General features: G+C 35.6%; 1 protein-coding gene across 1 annotated transcript in view; it reads left to right on the top strand.

Annotated features, from left to right (window-relative positions):
• slc15a2 (solute carrier family 15 member 2) overlaps positions 1 to 22,022 on the top strand; it is a 31,034-nt gene that overhangs the window by 4,399 nt on the left and 4,613 nt on the right. The window contains exons 3-18 of the mRNA XM_033987456.2: positions 588 to 729; positions 1,925 to 2,017; positions 2,836 to 2,935; positions 3,243 to 3,333; positions 3,871 to 3,948; positions 7,970 to 8,052; positions 8,130 to 8,213; positions 10,427 to 10,516; positions 11,226 to 11,270; positions 11,480 to 11,515; positions 12,721 to 12,809; positions 14,384 to 14,465; positions 15,756 to 15,881; positions 18,368 to 18,529; positions 18,728 to 18,774; positions 19,985 to 20,092. Of these exons, the coding sequence (XP_033843347.1) occupies positions 588 to 729; positions 1,925 to 2,017; positions 2,836 to 2,935; positions 3,243 to 3,333; positions 3,871 to 3,948; positions 7,970 to 8,052; positions 8,130 to 8,213; positions 10,427 to 10,516; positions 11,226 to 11,270; positions 11,480 to 11,515; positions 12,721 to 12,809; positions 14,384 to 14,465; positions 15,756 to 15,881; positions 18,368 to 18,529; positions 18,728 to 18,774; positions 19,985 to 20,092 (1,456 nt within the window). The remainder of the gene's footprint in view (positions 1 to 587; positions 730 to 1,924; positions 2,018 to 2,835; positions 2,936 to 3,242; positions 3,334 to 3,870; positions 3,949 to 7,969; positions 8,053 to 8,129; positions 8,214 to 10,426; positions 10,517 to 11,225; positions 11,271 to 11,479; positions 11,516 to 12,720; positions 12,810 to 14,383; positions 14,466 to 15,755; positions 15,882 to 18,367; positions 18,530 to 18,727; positions 18,775 to 19,984; positions 20,093 to 22,022) is intronic.

Raw genomic sequence — 22,022 nt, forward strand, 5'->3', positions numbered from 1 at the left:
ACCAAAAAAACATGTTATAGTGAGTGACAACTGTATATCACCCACCCCTTAGTGTTGTCAGTACTTAACAAAATAATCAAATTGATATCTCTAAATGTATTATTTTACCAGAGATAAAGGTGAAAAATCCATTTGAAATTATACTCTTTAAACTAACATTATTTTTTAAATGTATTTCTTTTTTACATTCTGTGTTTTCCAATTAAACTCAAATGTAATAATCATAAGGTGAATAAATGATCAAATAAATTGAACTGACCTCAGTTTCACATTAAAGACACATTAACCATCACCAGAATTGAACCTAAACTGAAACTTAAGGAGAAGTAAGTCACACTGTTTATCGACTGAGGCAACAAATGTATCATGTTCACATGTTAATTGAGAACCACTAAAATAAGGATGTCACATGTTTATGTCACATTTTACATAAAGCTGATTACTTTTGTTTGTGTGCTAGGAATACTTCAGTATTTTTAACAGCACCATGTGGTACTCATGCCAGATTCATAGAACAGTAGTTACATTCATAACTTTTATTTTTATTTGTTGTTTTAAAACATATCTCCTTCACATTTGTCCACTAGCCGTGTTGACGCTGTACTTCCTGTCATACTTACACTGGGACAAGGACCTGTCCACAGCTATATACCATGCCTTCAGCAGCCTCTGCTACTTCACCCCCATCCTGGGAGCCATCATCGCAGACTCATGGCTTGGCAAGTTCAAGTGAGATACTACTACCACTACTACTAATACTTCTACTACTGCTACTACCTATACTACTTCAATTCAACTCAAGTTTATTTATATAGCATATTTAAAACAACTTCAGCTAACCAAAGTGCTTCAGATAAAAGTCAACAAAAACAAATACGTAGATAACATTATATATAGGAAAAGTACAGTAAAACCCCAAGATATCCTGTCTAGCTAATATTCAATACCAGGGAGAAGAGATGGGATCTGACAGGCGGAGGGAGAGAGTTCCACAGCCGAGCGTTGCCACAAAAAAGTTTCTGTCACCTCTGTCTGGTCTTGAGCCTGGCTTTGGGCACAGCAGCAGGAGCTGGTCAGCTGACCTCAGGTCTCTGGGTGAAGTATTGATACTTTGCAGCTGATGTCATCAACATTCCCTGGGGGTGTGATGCTAACTCGAGGCATACTTTGTCTGAGGCTTTGTTAGACTGAAATCTGAGCTGTTTTTTTTTTAACACAATCTGACCAGAGCTGACTTAGTTGGAACTACAACAGGTGTGCTGATTTGCTATTTTTTTAAACAAGTCCATGTCACATAACATTAAAGTGGCAAGCTAGCTAGCATTAGCAGTTTGTAGTCACTCTCATCTTTTTGTTGAAAATCAAACACCTAAACAGGACCGTGCATGCTCATTTTAATCACAGAATCCATTCTTTTTTTTCTTGAGTTTTCAGACAATCTAAGGGTTTTACTTTAAAAAGGAGCCTCAACTGAAAGAAGCTGGACTTTATGACAGACCTATGTACTTGTTCAGTTTGAACATAGAGTCCACAACACCACAATCTCACTTTTATTTTATTTTCAGGAAGTTTGTGCTCAGAAAAGTCTGCACACCCCTGAGACATCACTACTACAGCTACTGCTGCTGCTGCTACTACTATTAGTACAACTACAACTTGTACCTCTACAAATACTGTTTCTGCTATTACTACTTGTTACTGTTACTACTACAGCTATTGTCTAATTCCAGCTGGCTTCTTTGAATTCTGTGAACTTATTGTATCCAAAGAGTTTTTCTCCCATAACAACAAAATGTGATACATATGATTTGAAGTATTTAGTGGTTCATGATTCACTCTCCACTCTACACAGTACAGCACCACACTGGTGTATTTAATGAATAGATTTTTTGTTACAGTGTGTAATTTTGGTTTTCTCCCACAGAACTATCATCTATCTGTCAATTGTTTATGTCATTGGTCACGTGGTCAAGTCAGTTGGAGCCATTCCCACTGTAGGAGACACCAACATGCACATGTGAGTAACCTGTTTATAAACATACCCTCAAAATACAAGCAAATAGAACAGGGCATCAACTATGGGTTTTAATAGGACTTGTTCACGTGACATTAAAACATTGTAGACTCCCTATAGTTTAAAATATAGTTGGAAGACAGGTTTAAAGCAGACTTATTATGCAAAATTGACTTGCTTGTTATAGTTGTTTCCCCTTCTCATTTAACCTGTTGTATTTAGTGTGATTCATGCATGTTTGAGGCGTCTTTATACTCTTGTATTCATGACCTCCGTTTTAGCCGCCACCGATATACGCCCACTGCTCCGTACTTACTTTGTTCTCCAATTTAATTTTTTTTAAATCAGTGATACGAGTAGGATTCGGCAGCGTTGTATAGTCATTTTGGTTTAAATGAAACAAAATCAGCTAGTTTGGTCTGCGGCTATCCATCGGAGGTGCTAACAGTTGTGCAGCTCTTTATTGTGATGACATTTACAGAGACGTCAGCTCCCATTGGCCATTGGGTTTTTTAATGTGGAAGTCAGCGTTTTATTAATCATTATAGATGAATATTGTGATCTGACTGAAATAGTTGACAACTATTTCAATAGTCAATTAGTTGCAAATAATCAATTAACTTGTTGCAACCCTTATTATAACCATATAGCAGACAAAAGAACAATATGTCTTCTTTAAATATTATTGATTTACAGAATGTGATGTCATCTGCAACCCAGCAACAGCCTAATAAAATCCCAACCTGTAATATGCATTTTAACTAACTGTGTATGTTGGTGTGTGTGTGTGTGTGTGTGTGTGTGTGTGTGTGTGTGTGCAGAGCTCTGTCCATGATTGGACTCATTCTGATTGCATTTGGGACCGGAGGGATCAAACCGTGTGTTGCAGCCTTCGGAGGAGACCAGTTCGACGAGGAGCATGTGAGACATTCCTTCATGAGACATTCATTTAAACTATAACCATAATTTATTTAGATTTAATTCAAAGATGAAATCAAGACTTTCCCCACTTTGAAAATGATCCTATTTTAAAACAAACTTGCAGGTGTAAAAAAAGGAATACAATGGTCCAATGTGCGATTTGAGTGTTTGATCATTTCCTGGACTAATTATAGAGTTATTGACAGAAGAGCCAAGCCATGAAATAGGGATAACCTGATATTAAAGAGGTAAAATTTCAAAGCTAAAACAAAGCTAAATTAACAGTATAAATATATCTGTCTTTCAGGTGAGTGAGAGGCAGAAGTTCTTCTCTGTGTTCTACATGTCAATAAATGCCGGAAGCCTCCTGTCCACCATCATCACCCCCATACTCAGAAGTAAACTGATCTTTAATCTTGAATAATCTTAAAGTGCATATAGTACATGTGCAAAAAATGTATTATAGTTTTACATCAATTAAGTGTCAGTATGTGGGAACAAAGCTGAGAAGAAAAGTACAAGAATCATCAACACGGAAATTCCATCCAAAATCCAAAGAGGATTTACAAGCAAGGAACACTTTTCTGACAATTTAAAGATCATTAATCGAAATAAAGGTGTTTTAAGTATTTTTAGTCGTTACTGTTGTGTAAATTAGATCAGTTTTGGCCATTATTTACACAGTTTACAATATGGTTGTAGGTAACAGTTAAGGAATTACCTCTACATATATCATTTCTGTTGCCATGTCCATCCAGGAAGTAAAATTACAGAACTAGAAAAGACTAGGTAAGATTTTTTGTAGAATCTTAAATATAATGATGTTAATTATGTTTTAGAGAAATTAGTAGTTTAACCTGTCATATGCATTTTGATGTATTATTTAATAGTGTAATAACTGTCTTCTAACCCATCGTTCGCTCGACCTGTTCCAGGTGATGTGCAGTGCTTTGGCGGTGACTGTTATGCTCTGGCCTTTGGGGTCCCTGCTGCTCTCATGGTCGTGGCTTTGGGTCAGTGTTTATTAATTATCCTAACTAAGCCTGTCATTATAATTACCTTTTCTTTGTACTAGTTGGGAACTTTTTAAGATTTGATAAGTTTTAAGATGAAGAAGGCTGAATAAATAACTTCTATGACTTACAGATACAAACTGCTAGTGTTGTCACGATATTCAAATTTCAAACTAAATTTCAATACTAAGGAATAGACTTAGTAATCAATACTGATTCTGACCACAATGATAATAAAATACATTTTTTATTTAGACAATAGAATGTAATTTTCAACATTAAATAGTAGTAGTCCTTTCTTACTAGTACTAGATAATAGTAGATACTAGATAATTTTTTAGTATCCATACCCATTCAAATTACTGTTTAGTTTCGATAGAAGTTGGCAAGTAGGCATCAATTAGTATCTGATTTTCGATACTTCTGACAACTCTACTAACTGCTAAAGTGTTTAATTTCACCTTAAGGTTTTTTTTTTTAACAAGATTGTAAATGTTGAATATTTTTGGGGGGTTAATCAGTTTCAACATTATTGTTTATTGTCTCTGTTTTCTACACACCACAGCACTGATCCTCTGACTTCCTTTGATAAATGTGATTGCACACAACGTTTGTTAAAAGGGACAAATTATGCCAAATCAATTTTAATGAGCTTTTAACCTTGTTAAAATTGTTTTCCCTCATTATTAACAAATCTGTGTTGTATTTTGATTGATTCATGCATGTTTCAGTAATTCTGTTTTGTTCTGCATTCATCACCTGTGTGGGTCATTTCTTGAACAAATGGAATTGTTTCTTTTGCTGTCATTTTAAATCATTATTGCTCTACAATACTACCAAATGTAAATGAATGATCTACTTTACCTTTATTACTAAATACCAGAAGAAAAAAAAGTTCTTTAAAGGTGCACTATGTAACTTCTAAATTTTCTGCTTGTCTTCATGGAGATATTGGTTTGGCTGGAATGTCCCACAATACGGTATCTCACTTATCTCTCTTGCGTCTATTCAAGTGCAGGCATTTTTATTGCCTTAGAAATTGTGTTTTAATAAACTTGCCTTGCTTTCTTTTTGCTGTGAACAGGGTCACCTTTCCAAAGATCTGATGTGTACCTTAGCCTGGTGGCATCACCTGCTTGTTTACTGCCATACTGTGAAATAATCCAGGCATAGTGATAACTTTTCCATGGAGACAAGCAAATGCAAAAGTTAAACACAGAAAAGTATGCATAGTGGCTTTTTTATGTGAATGCAAAAATGTTTTAATCTTGAGCCATCACTTTTTAAAACAGGATACCTGGAAATTAAACTGTGCTTTACCCCTGCGTTATACTCATCGACTGTAAATATAATTAAATATAGTTAACCCGCCTCTGTGTTCCAAATAGGAAGTGAGCATGGGCGCACTTCCGGCTCCATCAACTCTCTACATGATCATGGATTTTTTATTTTTCTGTCTGTAAATCCAGATATGAACATTAATGGCAGACAAATCAGGCCCCTTCATTTCCCAAAAAGTCGCTCCCAGCTTTGACAGCATTTTTGTTTTACAGCGTGGCTAAAGGCCCCCTGTCTGGAGCCAAACGCTGTGGGTGACGTCACACTTACTTAGTCCACTTCTTTATACAGTCTGTGATTATACAGTGGAGTTTAATGGAAGTAATATTGAGTTCAGTAAAGCTTTGTTGTTCCTCTTAATTTTGTTGTAGTTGTGTTTTTTTGTCCTGCTTTTCTGCTGGTTCAGACCTGGTTTAGTTCCTGTTTAGTCTTTGTTATTTGGGGGAATCACTGGTGGAGCATTGTGCAGTATGTCCTAGGCGTTCATACTTTGTGATTGAACATGCATTACCCATGAACCTCTGCTCTGTGCTGTATGTTTGGACTGGTCTCTTGATGAAAGCCACTCCTCACTTGCGGTGACAGTCTGTTGTATTAGTCTCTTGGTCATAAAGGGTCAATGCTCATCTGACTCAGAACCATTGAAAACAAACCAGGATTCTCTTATCTGCAGACAGTCTTCATAACAGGTTTACTACTGTCATATATTTGTTATGTTGAGTTCACAGATTTGACAAAGATATATTTGTTATGATGCATTCACAGATTTGAGAATGATGACCTCAATCATAAAGGTAGTGCTACAAGATTTACATAACTGTTAATGTGTTTTTGTAGTGCAACTGCTTTTGATTGCGACACTGGGTTGCTATGCTGGTTAATGTGAAGGTTCTATTCGTTAGTTACTGGTCTGTTTTGGAGACTGGCTCTAGTGAGTTGAGACTGCTGTTGTTTTGCTCATTTTGGTGTGGGTTACGGCCTACAATAGTCCTTGTGTTCAGAAAGTAAACAACCAGAAGAAATTGGGTGGGCTTCCTTACACCAGAATGCTACAATGGGTTGGTTAATGGCACCAAGTAATAGTAGTCAATATCTAACTTCCATTTTGAGTTTCTAAAGTTCTTTAATGTAGGCAAGGCAAGTTTATTTGTATAGCACAGTTTGTACACAGAGTAATTAAAAGTGCTTTACAGAATAAGAAAGACATTAAAATAACAATACAACAAATTAAAACATAAATAATCACAAATAATTATAAAATTAACATTAAGGCACTAACATGTTGGAGTTGTGTGCCAGGCCATGGAGAGGCTTGTTCACAAGCAGAGCTGCTTTAAAGTCTATTCTCTGAGCCACAGGAGCCACAGGAGCCACAGGAGCCAGTGCACAGACCTGAGCACAGGACACATGTGTGAAGTACTTCCTAGTTCTTGTCAGGACCCAATCTGCAGCGTTTTGGATATACTGTAGCTGTCTTAATGCTCATTTGGAGAGGCCAGTGAACAGGCCGTTACAGTAGTCTAACCTACTGGAGACAAATGCATGGATAAGCCTCTCTAAGTCTGGTTTTGACAGTTTACCTTAGATTTTTTGCAATGGTTTTAGATGGTAAAAAACTGCAGATGTTATTGATGTTAGTCTGAGTCCATTATTACCCCTAGATTTCTAGCCTGATTTGAAGGTTTTAGAGAGAGAGACTGGAGGTGACTGCTGCTCTTTGTTTCTGTGGGCCAAGGACTATGACTTCAGTCTTGCCTGATTTTAGCTGGAGAAAGTTTTTTTTTGCATTGGATGCGTTGGACTGCGTTGGATGCAGTGGCAGAGTGAATCCACTGGTTCATATTCACCTGCTGCCAGTGAGATATAGATCTGAGTGTCATCTGCATAGTTGTGGTAGGACACATTATTTCTGCGTATTAACTGGCCTAATGGCAGCATGTATGCAGGATTTGAAATAAAACTAGTATTAAACTGTCAAAATGTTATGGTCTGCTATATTTTTGGATCATATTTGTCCAGCATAAAGTTAGATTGTTTATAAGGTGGTCATTAGGATATACGCTAATTTAATGTCAATAATCTACACAAACCAGTGTTCCAAGTGGCAGTGTTTTCTGCTCACATGTGATCGATAACAGGTTTACTTTTGTCATATATTTGTTATGAGTTCATTGATTTGAAAAAAGATGGACGCAATCATACAGATAGGGCAGAGCAATTTAAGTCATACTGTGGGACATCCTAGCCAAAGCAAAATCATAATTATGGAGACAAGTAGACAAGTTGACGGCGGTCATCAGAAAAGTTCCATAATGCACCTTTTAAATAAATGTTTTGATCTGTTTTAATGTTGTTTCCTCATCAACAACAGACCAGGAGTTGTGTTTTGTTCCATTCACACATGTTTAACACACAAGCCCTGCATATTTAGGCTGAGTTCTCTAAAACAGAAAACACTCTGTTCCACCTCATGATGTCATGTGTTAATACAGGAAGTGCTCCATTATGTTTTTAAACTCCATACACCTTCACTAGAATAATTTCAGCCCTTGACTTGCCAATCTCTACTAAACTAAAAACAACACCAGGTATGTTTTTAGTGAGTTAACAAAATTATGACATAGCAAACAGAGAAAGAGTCAATTTTGTATAATATAGGACCTTTAATATATCTTGCTTGCAGTGGTGTTCATTGGGGGCAGTGGGATGTACAAGAGAAACCCCCCACAGGGAAACGTGCTGCTGGAAGTCTGCAACTGCATCGGAGTCAGTATAGAAGATTATAGCATTAATATTTGGTGTTTTTAGTTTAAAACATGATTCAATGTTTGTTTCTGTTCCAGTTTGCCATTAAAAACCGCTGGAGGAGCTCAAAGAATGAGGCCAAGAGGAAGCACTGGTTGGATTGGGCTGAAGACAAGTACTCGGTAAATACATTTAAAGTGCAATTGATGTTATCTTTTTCTAATTATTAACCCTATAGCATCGGATCCTATCGTCGCTGATAGAGCCCGGTTGCGGATTTTCCAGCAGCGTAACTCCGCAACCAGTCGTGCTCTCATGTAAATACAAATGGCATCTCAAAGCGGAGGCACGGGGCTGTCTAAATATTTTACCATCATTACGGTAATCTGCCTCTGTTGTCCCTTGAAGGTGACGAATGAGTGCTGCGGGGATTTTCCCAGTCATTTATTCGATGCGTAAAAGAAAAAATACAGATGGATGTGTAAAATAGAAGTAGTTGTGTGAAAAAATGCAGTAAATTCTGATACTTCGTTTAAGATGATTTTTATGGCTAAAAAAAGAATAAAAGTCTAGGTGAGCTATACTGGCCCATAGTGTGCTCAGTCCTTAAAGGGTTAATTAGTTTGGTGGGATAATGCCCATAGTAAATATCATTTATCATTTACGTGGCAGTTAGTGGGGAAAAAGGGAAGAAAAGAACAAAAATACAGGAAGTAGCAGTGAGTTCTAAAACAATCCCTCTATCTCTGTCATCAACACAGAAAATTCCTTCCAAAATGCAAAGACAATTTACACATTTTTCTGACAGTTTACGTAAGGTTTTGTCATTTTTATTTGTCTAATCTATTATCTATCTTTTGTGAAGTTTTGACCCTTGTTTACATTATGTTTGCTAGGTAACAGTCATTGAATTACCTCTACATATGTCACATGTGCTGCCTGTGTCAAATCATGAAGTTAAATTATACATCTCACCAAAAATAAAATAATGAAGCAAATATTGGGCAAGATTTTTTGAAAATAAATGAATATTATGATGGTTTAGTGAAATGAATAGTCTTACCTGACATATGTACTTTAAAATACAAGATTAAAGAGATTCAAGACTACTTTATTTTGTCTCAAGGGATCTTTGTCTCAAACACACAGGCTGCCACACAGAAAAATATACTTAAGACTAGGCCCAACACAATAACAAATTTTGAAGCACAATATATTGCTACAGAGATATACTGCAATAAACGGTAATATTAAAACTACTTTATGCAGCTGAAACAATAACAGGAATGCAGGATAATCCCAGTAAACCGTTTTTAAATAGGCAGTATCATTAAGTGTCATGAGCTGCAACAAATAAATGGCAGAATGAAGCAATAATTAGCCACAGAAGTGAGTTTTTCAACCCTCTACAGCTCAAATCTTATCATATTACAAAAAACATACCCAAATTCTCTTCGCTTTTACAAAGAAATTGTACACGTGATAAATTTTAAGCCCCAAAATATATTGTTCCAGCTTTCATATATTGAACGATAAGCCGATGTAATGATGATCACGACAGGCATAGATAAAACCAACATATAGATGAATATCTGCTATAATGATGAATGTTCTTTGACTCCCATCACTTTGAGTGCTATAATCTACTCAATTCTGATATTGTTTGAACAGAGAAATTACCAAAACACACACATAAACCATATCTTATAACACTTTCAACTAAAGGATGATAAAATTTGATAATTAATCTCTGGTCAATTCCAAAACTTTCAGTTAGTTCGCTATAACTATTAAGGGGTATCTGGGAAAACATTATATAGACCGATAATATTTTAAAACAGATGGGGCTGCTAAAAAAGAATATTGTTAAAGTTAGAGATCAACTCATATAGGTTTTTTCATGACTGATGCCAACGCCGATTGTTTAGAATCCTGAGTAACCAATAAGCTTTGCCGATATTTTTGAGCCGATATGTGGATCAGATTTAGATTTTTTTTTTTTCTTAATTCTGTTATTAAAATTTTGTCTAAACTCATCCACAGCTTTTTTTTAAATACAAACCTATAAGAGAGTAGCGTCGTCACATTTTGTGCAGTCATCTCGTCGCATGTGTTAAAATAAACCTTTGTGTGTATGCTTCGGGCAGTAGGTTGGCAAAAAACAATTACAAACAGTTAAGAGTTGTAATCTCTAAGATTAAACATTTTTGCATTTACCTTTTGGATATTTCATGGCAAAGTAAAATGTAATTAACAAGAAAAAATGGCTCAAAACTGAAAACCACCAATTAATTAATAGGCAAATCATTTCCATAGTTAAAACCCTGGAAATGAATGAAAATAATTTTGTGTATAGTGTTGATAATGTGTCTCTATATGTATTTGTATATTACAGAAGCGTCTGATTCAGGAGGTCAAGATGGTGCTCAGGGTTTTGGTGCTGTACATCCCGCTGCCAATGTTCTGGGCTCTGTTTGATCAACAGGTATCTGACACTTTATAATAACTACACTTTAATTAGACTTAATTACTATTGTACATATAATTTATTAAGATGATTCAGACTTATTAACTACTTTTTGGAGCTTCCTACCATGTTGTTTTTCCAAAAGCATGCTTGAATAGGTTTTATTTGCCATCCATGCGTGTTTGATAAATCTAGCTAATTGTGTTGTAATGAAGGCAGAGTAACAGTGTGGGGAGCAAAGGGAGAGGAGACTCAGAGCATCAAAAACTGAACTGAAATGTATTAAACATTTTTGATGAATATAGTAGGTAGCGTGGTAAAATGCCCCCTCTTTAATGAAGGGTTCAGGATATTAATTAGGGTGCAGACCTTTATGAATGAGGATGGGTTGCTAGTGCCTAAACCTGCTGATAGAAGACACATATATACATTCCTCTTTCCCAGCATATGGATAGTGTATACTACAGCAGCAGAGGCATAGAGTAATGATTGGCTATATTTCCTGGGGTTTCTGTAGTGAGGATTCAGGTTAGAGAGAAGCACAACTTGGCCATCATGTCCAATGTTTTTTATAATTAAGAATAAATCAGCATTACAGTTGTTTGCAGTAAAAGCTGTAGATTTGAACACCTTGTATCTGGGGACGCCAATAGGTCAAGTTTAATTTTACATAGAGTTCCTTTCACACAAAAAAAAAAAACTGAAAACGGTCTCTTCTTCATCCCAGGGTTCTCGCTGGACTCTCCAAGCAACAAGGATGAACCTGGCTTTTGTAAGAATCAAATACTTTTCCTATCAGAGATGTGCCTCATAAAAACAAGATTGTACTTTTGTATCTGGGGCGTCGTCTTGTATTTTTAATCTTACTATGTTTTTATAGCTTTCATAAATCATCTATTATTTTCACTGCATCATCGCTTTATGAAGATACAAAGTTAAAGAGTTCCAGATTGTAAAAGTTACATTGTTTTATGTTTCCAGGGACCTTCCTTCACCATTGAACCAGACCAAATGCAGGTATAACGTTATGCGTTTTTTACTGTATATATTTGTATGTGTCTATATTGGAGTATGATCTTTTTTGGCAGCATGGTTTCTAGTACTCACGCTTTACAGTTAGGAGGTTCCAGGTTTGATTCTCAGGCCTGCCTGTGTGGAGTTTGCATCTTTTTGCCTGGGTTTTGCCCTTCAGTTTCCCCCATCAACCCAAAACATGCACCATAGGTAAAATTCTCTAGCTAAGGAAGTCCTGACCAAGACTAGCTCAATATCTGGAGACTCCTGATATGTTGCTCCAGCAGTATTGAAGGGTGGGTCAAATTCAAAGAATAAGCATAAAAAACAGAGTTAGCCATTACCGCCTGATAAAACACATGCAGCAGTTTATTGTTTACATTAAAAGACCTTAGCTTTCTTAGAAAATATAAAAAATAGCCAGCTTTTTCCTTTGCCTTAAAATGCGTCTGTATTTGTGGACCAGTCCAGCTTGTTGTCCAGATGGACCCCCAGGTATTTATAGGCGGACATTATTTCAATATCTTCCCCACTGATGGCTACAGTTTAAATTGGGGGTGTGCTGTGCCTAAATTTAATTCAATTCCATACCTTTTTCAATACCATAAGCTCTTTTTTAGATGGTACAATGTAATTTTCGGCTGTAAAAAACTGTGATTTCTTTATGTTACTATGTGGTGTTATATTAATTCTTAAAGGATTTTTCCCCATTTTCCCCCAAAATTTGTCTTGCCCCAGTACAAATATATTGTATAAGCAACTGTTGAGGTCAAACTAAGTTCACTGTGTGCTCTCTGCATGAAATTATGAATGTTTTATTGTCCGATAATCAGGAAGTGAAAGTAAGCATGCTAGTTGTTTTTGCTTTACTCTACTCTGGTCTCTGAAAGTTGAAAAAAGTGCTTATAAACTCATCACAGTCAATCATTAGGCTTCTCAAAATGCATAAGGTAAGTGGGGAATAACTTTGGACCACTGCAAAACATTTTGTTTTTGTTTTTGTGTTGTTTTTGTTGTTTTTGACCCTTTTATGACAGTAAAAACCAGGTACAGTGCTTTTAAGTTAACATGGCATAAACACTGTCATTGCTATTCACCCATAAACAGTCACCTGTCCACCTGCTTTAGACTGAAATTACTTTACAATTTAGTTTAGTATGTTTATAGCCCCATTACCAGCAGCTTACCCTTCTGTTTCCCTGTGTCAGATGTTGAACGCTCTGTTGATCCTGGTCTTCGTCCCCATTTTTGACCTCATCATTTACCCGCTCATTGGCTGCTGTAAAATCAGCATCACGTAAGTGTGATTCTGTGACTTTTATTGGCACTGAATGACCTTTTAAACTGAGAATGGCTCAAATGAATGTTCATAATGCTGTAATGAGTTCAGTGGGAAAGAAATATGTGCACACTAACATATAAATAGATGTTGTAAACCCTAAAACAGTCATATATTAAGTAATGCAGGTGAACAAAAAAAACAAACATTTCAAACTTTTTGTTACTAAGGAATAAACTCGATACTCAATACTGTCAGATTCCTCAAATGCGCTGTACTGCAACAATAAGTAGGAACCAATATTATTATGAAGAAAATAAATGTATCATATGAATGTGAAATATAATAAATAATATTCAATGTTGATAAAATAAGTACAAAGTAATAAACAAAATACTAATGACCCAAATAAATGTTAATACATAAAATAATATACACCAAATAAATCAAAGGTTACATAAATTTGGCTGAATGCATTCTGTACTGTACAGGATACAGGACGTAGAACAGTGCACGTTCATACACTGTAAAAAAAAAGCATCCAAAATTGCACCCAAAAAAAATCTGCAAAACAGCAAGGCCGCGAAAGGTAAACCTCGATATAGGGAGGGACCACGGCACTTTCTTTTATATTACCATGTGGCTTTATATCTGTGCAATCCCTCAGTTGTCCAGGTATGTTCATAGTGGTCCATGGATGTACTTGTCTTTGTAGTTCTGATACAGCTCTGCCCTGTCAATGTGATTTTCTTAGTGTTGATAACTGCTCAAATGAGTATCTAGTTTTGATACTAGTTTTATTATTGATTAGGAGGGCCGGCCCTAGCTTTCAGGGGGCCCTAAGCTGAATTTGTCTCTGGGGCCCATGGCAGTGGATGTACCCTGGTTCAGCTATTGGCGATTCACATTTGACAACATTATGACTCTGCTATCATCACCTTGGCCAATTGTATTTGTATTTATATGACCAACATCAGACTAAAAACATCCAGAACGTTACAACTATTATAGCCACAAGACAAACGTGTAAGGGGCCCCAGGAGATTTTTAAAGTTCTAGACATTTTTTCCTGGTTTCTGATTGATTTTAGTGTATTCCAGTTGGCTACAGTTGACTTTTATTTACATTACAAAACACAGTTTTTGTTTAGGGCAAAAACCTAAGTAATAGTACACTTCAAAATAATAATAAAAAAAAAAAAAAAAAAATTGATATCGGCCAATACTGATCAACAAAAATCCATTAATATCAACTGCCCGATTCTTGTGGATACATTTGGCTACTGTTTTGAATCTTTTAAAATCAGCTAATCCTAATGAAAACCAAGCAACAAGTAACTAATTAACAAGACCTACTAAATCAAGTTTAAAGGTGCACTATGTAACTTCTCCCACCTGCTTGTCTCTATGGAGGTGTTATTGCTTTACATGGAATGTTCCACAGTTCCATGAAGATAAGCAGCTGACACTTCCAGATTTGTGCATAATACAGTCACTATTTCAAGAAAACGTATGAACTTAAACTGGGGTATCTGTTTTGTTGTTGAAATGTTGTTGTGAAATTGCATAAAATGCTTTTTATTTTCCATTTAGGCCTCTGAGGAAAATGGCAACTGGGATGATCTTTGCAGCATTGGCCTTTGGAGCTGCAACAGTGGTAGAGATCAATGTAGTGGTATGTATGTATCTATATCCATAATAAGGACAAATTTAAACTAAATACAATGATTAATCTCTATGTAAGGCTATTGATTAAAGTGCATATGACAAGTTAGACTTATTTCCCTCAACTATAGTTAACATCATTATATTTAAAGGGCCATATTGTGTTATTTTCTAGTCTATGTTATAATGTTGTTTCCTCATCAAAAACATACCTGGAGTTGTGTTTTGTTTCATTCACACATATTTAACACTAAGTTCTTTTCTCAGATTGAAAACACTCTGTTCAGTTCAGCTCAATTCAATTTAAGACCAAAATCACAACAGAGAGTTAGAAAATCAACAGTCAAACAGACATTGGTCAATAACAGACAGGCAAATGAATCACCAGAAAACAAACAAATGAATTACTGTCCCAGAACATCAGCAAGGAAAAAACTCACCACCACCTTGTGATGTTATGTGGTGATACAGGAAGCGCTCCATTGTGTTTTTAAACTCCAGACACCTTCACTAGACTCATTTGGATAATTTGAGCTCTGGAGTTTTCAGTCTTTGCTGAGGTAAACGTATAAGGTACCTGTTAACTTGAAAACTACCTATTCATGATATCAAAAGGTGGAACAGAGCATTTTGAGCTTTGGAGATGTAGACAGACTAATAATAAAGTGTTACTCAAACATGTGTGAATGAAACAAAACACAGCTCCTAGTATATTTTTGATGAGGTCACAGGATTCTAACATGGCTTAAAGCTCACAAGCATCCATCCCGTTTTTAGGTAAGACTTTACAAAAAAATCTTACTTTTTTTTTTTTCCTTCCTTTTTTGGTGATATTTATAATTTCACTTCCTGGTTGGACATAGGCAGCAGATAACATACACCGAGGTAATTCCATACATTTTACCTAGCATTGCACACAATTGCACAGCGATTAGACTCAAAAAATACTTTCATTTTGTTGAATTAGGTTGTCAGAAAAATGCCTTCCTTGTACGTAAATTGTCTCTACATTTTGGATCGAATTTTCTTGTTTTCTTTGTTGAAGACTAGGCAGAGTTACTTCCTGTATTTTTGTACTTTTTTTCCCCAACTTTTTCCACAGCTGCCACTGTAATAGTAAAATACATTTTAACATGTTCTTAAACTTATTTACTGTTTATAATTACCTAGCCCCACTTTCCGTCAGTACTTTTCCAACAAAACTGACGGCTGCAGCTTCTATAATTCCAAGACTCTGCACATAGTAGTATAGTTTATAATCATTTAATCTGAATTCAATCCTATTTTTTTCTCTTTGTAGAAAACAGTTGTAAGTCCGGCCCCAGCTCAGAAAGCTCTTCTCCAGGTTTTGAACGTAGCAGATCGTGACATCACAGTGACACTGCCCAATCAGGTCCCCCCCCTCGGGTCCTTCCAGGTCCTGCAGGTAAGAATAGAATTTAAAAACTACTGCTTTAATTTACCTTAAAAATGCGTAAAGAAATGCTTGTTTATAATGATCAAATAGTTTATTAACAATGATTCAGGCTTAGTAACTACTGTATTTTCCGGCCTATATGGCGCGCCGGAGTATAAGTTGCACCAGCAAAAAAATCTGTAATAATGAAGAAAAAATATATATAAGTCACACTGGACTATATGTCGCATTTTAGAAGAAATTTATTTGACAAAATCCAACACCAAGAATAGACATTCTATCTTTAAAATTATAATTATAACAATAAAATACAGAACAACAGGCTGAATAGCAGTACAGCACGCTAACGTAACACATAGACAACGAACTGAATATGTCTGGTATGTTAACGTAAGATATTAACAGTTATTCAGATAACTAAAGCATATAAAACAAGCCCGCAAGTTTACGCTCAGTCTCACTCCAAATCACTAAATCCATTGGATTCTTGATCCTCGGTGTCACTTCTGAACAGCTCCCTCTGCTCTGGAAGTAGATGAAGCACCACTGTAGAAGTGCCCTCGCACAGTTGTCAGTGTAACAATAATGAAAAAACTATGAGAAAAGTGCAACTTATAGTCTGGAAAATATGATACTTAATTAAGGGGTTAGGATTTCAGTTTGGGCATTAATGAAGTAGTAACTAACCCTGAATAATTATTCAATTCAATTACATTTTATTCATGTAGCACATTTAAATGCAAATTCAGCTTCCAAAAGAGCTTCACATAAAAAAAATATATACCAAAGATACGATACATAGGCAAAGAATAGTAAAACAATACAACATCAATAAAACACCAAGATATCATGTCTAGCTAATATTAAATGCCATAGAAAAGAGGCAGATTTTCCACTGCGTTAAAGACTGAGAGCATCTGACAGCAGACTGAGGCTGCTCCATAGTTTGGGCACTGCCACAGAGAAAGTCCTGTCACCTCAATAATTCAATAAAATAAACAAACTGTTTGTTCATTAAAGCGTGAAGTGTAGTTAAAAAAAAACAAAAAAAACAAATACAAAAAAAAAACCCCTGAAAACTTGCAGTGTAATTTTGAACATTCACAAATAAATTGTTCTTTAAGCACATCAAAATTGGGACTATACCCAGAACTAAATCTGGACTATACCAAGGACTAAACTGAGTTTACATTTGAATTTAAACTGGGCTAAAACTAGGATGACAAGTGTGAACACAGAGACTCTTATAACGTGTATGCAGTGAAGCAGTTCATTAGTTCCTGGTAATTTGTTACCAGGAACATTGTTTGTTGAGAATATTTACATTTGTAAATGACTCCACTATTTACAAAAGCTGCACAGATATACTAGGATTACATACAGTAGTTTATTGGTGCTGTTATAATGCTAACAGATGGATTGGTTAGAATTCGATTATAGAATTTGCTGTTTAACTATCAAATTGCAGATTTATTCATCTGGTTTATGGTTAAAATCTCGGTAATTACTGGGTCTGTCCACATGAAACAAAAACTGGACTTCGCTGTCAGTATAAATAAACAATATTTTCTGAAAGTGGTGCCATTATTTAACCCTACACACATGATTTTTATCAGTTGAAATGACTTTAGGCCATTAAGTTTAATATGGGTTTGATGGAGCAACTAACTAATAATGATAAGTTTGGATATTTCTTGCAAAAGTAGTGAACCTCCTATAGATTTGTATTTATTTATTTATCTTTATTTACACAGGGAGAGCCCAATGAGAGCAATCACTCTCTTTTTCATGGGTGCCCTCTTAAATGATAGAAAAATAAACAAAACGTAAAGTACGTAAATCCATTTAAAACATTAAAAACAGGTGTAGGTGTGAGTATTCAATTTTTGGGAAGCAAAATAACAAAAAGCTTTTTTTCCCATTTCAGATTTGGTGCATCCAGGTTTTAGGCTTATATAATCATGTGATCTTGTATTAAAAGTTCCTGTGTCAGTGTTAAACAAATAAGTGAGATATTCAGGCAGTCTATCAAGTAGTCTCTTATAGATACATTTTATTCTGTGTTCTCTTCTGACAAATAGCGATGGCCAACCTACTTTTTCATAGTGTACAGTGACGGGTTTTAAATTCGTCACCTCTTATGAAACAAAGGGATGAGTGAACGAGTGTATCTAAAGGTTTTAAAGTAGACTTTGAAGTCTGCCTGTATATTACATCTCCATAATCCAGTACAGAAAGAAAGGTTGCTATCTAGGCTCCTGCCGTGACCCTAATTAAATTCTAGAATGTGAACGCAGTCTATTCTCTAGAGATTGACCAATATGGAGTTTTTCATGGCTGATGCAGATACCGAGAATACAGAGAAAGCGATGGCCGATACTTATTAGGCAGATATATAGAGCTGATTTTGATTATTTTACTCAAATTGTTTAAATTTACTGCAAAGTCACCACAGCTGATCTCTCTCTTTCCCTCTTTCTCTCGCTCTCTCTCAGGACCCAGAGTACATGCCTGTTCTTCTGCATAATTCAAGTGCAGAGTTGAATTTTCTTATTGATTCAAATGGAGTAAACTTTGAATGTATCCAAACTGTCAATGAAACTACAGCCAACAGCCTCATCGTGTACTCACAGGGGACAGGACTCACATGCAAACTGGTAAGAAAAAATACCTTCACAATGGAAAGAAAAACAAACACTTTAATTAATGAGTTATACATATCCTCAACTTTTCTTGAGTAATACTATCTTGAAATAGCAGTACTATTTAAATCTAATAAGCAAGGTTTTGACAATTAGATTAGTAATGAGATTAAACAAAAATAATAAATTATACAATATTGTTTATTTTAACAGGTGGAGGACCATATTGAGAAAAGCGGGGATGGGAAACCTCTTCTAAGGTAAGAAGGATACATATTTAGGCATGTAATAAATATTTGTGTAATCCCTCAGTCGTCCTGATCTGATCCATAGTAAAAGCCTAAATTAAATCTGTTAATTGGACAAAGAGTTGGTAAAACCTTAGATTAACAGATTAACAGATTAATTTAGATTTACTCCAGTTAATCTAAGGTTTAAAAAAAAAAAAAATCTTTGTCTTTTTAAAGTGCATTATGTAACTTTTCTGTTGAGGGGCCCACCATCCTATCGCATGGCCTTGTGGCTCCATGTAGATAGATAAGTTTAATACTAGAGATAATACTAGAAATTGGTTTCTCTGGATTCTAAACTAACGATATTGGTATCGGCCATGAAAAAAACATATCAGTCGAACTTTATGCCATACTGTGAAACAGGCAAAGTAATAACATCTCCATGGAGACAAGCACGTAGCAGACCCTGTAATGGAAACACATATTCTTCATTAGACACTTCAAATCCTGTACTGTTCTATACACTGTTGCAATTGTCACTGCTGATTCTCACTTGTATCTGTATCTGACCTTGGCATTTCTCTCTATAAAAACCCAGTCTGGGAGCGCCACCCTCTGGGCATTACTGCATGGCCATTGTTCCTTCTGTGTTGTCCCCTTTTGGAAAGCGTTAAAATCCACCACAAAGACAACCGTTTGACTCAGACTTTCATTTCATTTTCATTCAACGGTTAAACATTTTTCCACAACAAACTCACTCCAGAAAAGTTACATAGTGAATTTTTCTCTTTTTTATATTTACATTTTCTTCATTCTCACAGGATACATACGGTATATATGTATTTATATTATTGTATTATATTTAATTATATTTTTATATTGAGTTTATATTGTAAAAAATGAAGTGTCTTAAACAAAACGTAAAAGGTAGCTGTTAACTTGAAAACTACCACTTGATGACATCACAAGGTGGTGGTGAGTATTTTGAGCTTTTGAGATGTAGACAGACTAATAATGCAGGATTACTAAAATGTGCGAATTACAAAGCACAACTCTAGGTATGTTTTTGATGAGGTAACAACATTATAACATGGCTTAAAGCTCACAAGAATCAATTTCACATAATATAAGACCGTTAAGGCTGCACCCTTAATCCACCTTTATAAGTCTGTATGCCACAGTGTCTTGCTCTGTTTGGCTGTAATGAACTAAATATATGTGTGTGTTTTTTTAACAGGTTTTTGAACAATCTGTCGGAGGATGTAAAGGTTACTGTGGATAACGTGGATTTTGAAATTTCTTCAGGATTCACCATGTCTAAAAATCAGACTGTGAGCAGAGGAGTGTAAGTCCACTTTACAAATATTTATATAAAAAGTCTATTGCAAAATTTAAATGTGAGAAACAGTGACGTGTCTGAACGTACAAGAATATATGGTTCTATGTAACAAAAATATAAAACAAGAAAATGTTTGAAATCAGCATTATACCTTGTTGCAGAGATAATAATATCTTTTAAAAAGGCTGTCATTCACTCAGGTGTGTAGAGATTTAGTTTCAGACCTTTCAATGATTTTATTCCCCCCCAAAATAACTTAAAGATGACCTATTGTCCTTGTGTTTTCTATATAGTATACGTGGCACCAGTGAAAAAATACATAATAATGAAGAAAAAAACATATATAAGTCGCGTTTTTTGGGGAAATTTATTTTACAAAATCTGAGACCAATAACAGACATTTTCTCTTTAAAGGCAAGCTATAATAATAATAATAATAAAATAGAGAACAAGGCTGAATAGCAGTACAGCACGCTAACTTAACATATAGACAACAAACTGTCTGGTATGTTTACGTAAGATATTAACAGTTAATCAGATAACTACACTAACGTAACATATGCCACTTGTCCACAAACACGAGAGACATGAGAGTTCTTTTCACTGATGTTTACTGTGGTCTTCTTCATCACAGTTCACACCGTAGAACTAGCAAACACATAAAATATAGCATAAGCTCTGGTTCACATTACATATACGCACACTAAAAACTGCACATGAAGCGTAAAAGGCTGAACTGGAAAACAGGAAGTAGTTTTAGATAAACTAAACATTTTCAGTATTGTTCCAGTTTGGTGGGAAGCGATGAGTTTACTAGGTACAATATCAGAGCTTGTAGGATGCTGGACAGTCAGTGTGACCAGGGTGTTCTGAGATAAATCATCAAATCCTGCCAACTGAATTAACAGCAGCTCAGGTCACAGCACAAGTCAGAACTGTGCCCTGCATGAACAAATGCTGTGCCAAAAGAGCAGTGTATTTTATTGTAACTGTAATAGAAGAGTAGAAGAAACAGTGTCTCCAGTGCAGGACTTTTACAGTGTCTCACAGTCAAAATGTTGTGCTTAATAATCAATCAATCAATCAATCAACATTTATTTATAGAGCACTTTACAACACTCAAGGTGACCAAAGTGCTTTTCAGTGAAATCAAACTAAAAGCAAGTTAAAATCATACTAAAACAGTAAAATAAGATAATAAAATAAAATACATTAATACAACAAAATATAAATAATGCTAATGTGTCACAACATTACTAGGTGTTGAAAGCCAATCTGAATAAATATGTTTTAAGCCTGGATTTAAAAAGACTGAAGTCAGTAATGGTGCGCATATCAGGAGGCAGTTTGTTCCAGAGTTTGGGCCCAGCCACAGAGAAGGCCCGATCACCCCAGTGTTTGTATTTAGTTTTTGGAACTTCCAAAAGGAGTTGATTAGATGACCTCAAGGCCCGGTTTGAATTTCAGACCACCAACAGTTCAGCCAGATAGGGCGGGGCGAGGCCATTAAGAACTTTAAAAACAAAAAGTAAAATTTTTAAATCAACTCTAAAAGAAACAGGAAGCCAATGGAGCGAATAAAGGACTGGGGTGATGTGTTGGTTAAATATCGTGCTGCAGCATTCTGCACAAGTTGGAGGCGACCCAGGGGCGACTGGGAGACACCGACATAAAGTGAGTTGCAATAATCTATTCTAGAGCTAATAAAAGCATGAATCGTTTTCTCAAGATCATTGCGATTTAAAAATGGCTTGACTTTTGTTAAAAGACGTAATTGAAAAAAGCTTGCTCTGACCACGCTGTCAATTTGTCAAATAACGATTCAACGATTCTGAAATAACGATTCAATCGCGTCATGTTTCCTTGACATTACAGGTAGTTAAATCTGAATATCATCTGCATAGCAGTGGAACGCAAGCTTGTACTTGGCTATAAT

The sequence above is a fragment of the Periophthalmus magnuspinnatus genome, chromosome 21 (genome assembly GCF_009829125.3).
Source record: "Periophthalmus magnuspinnatus isolate fPerMag1 chromosome 21, fPerMag1.2.pri, whole genome shotgun sequence".
In the NCBI taxonomy this organism is placed as follows: Eukaryota; Metazoa; Chordata; class Actinopteri; order Gobiiformes; family Gobiidae; genus Periophthalmus; species Periophthalmus magnuspinnatus.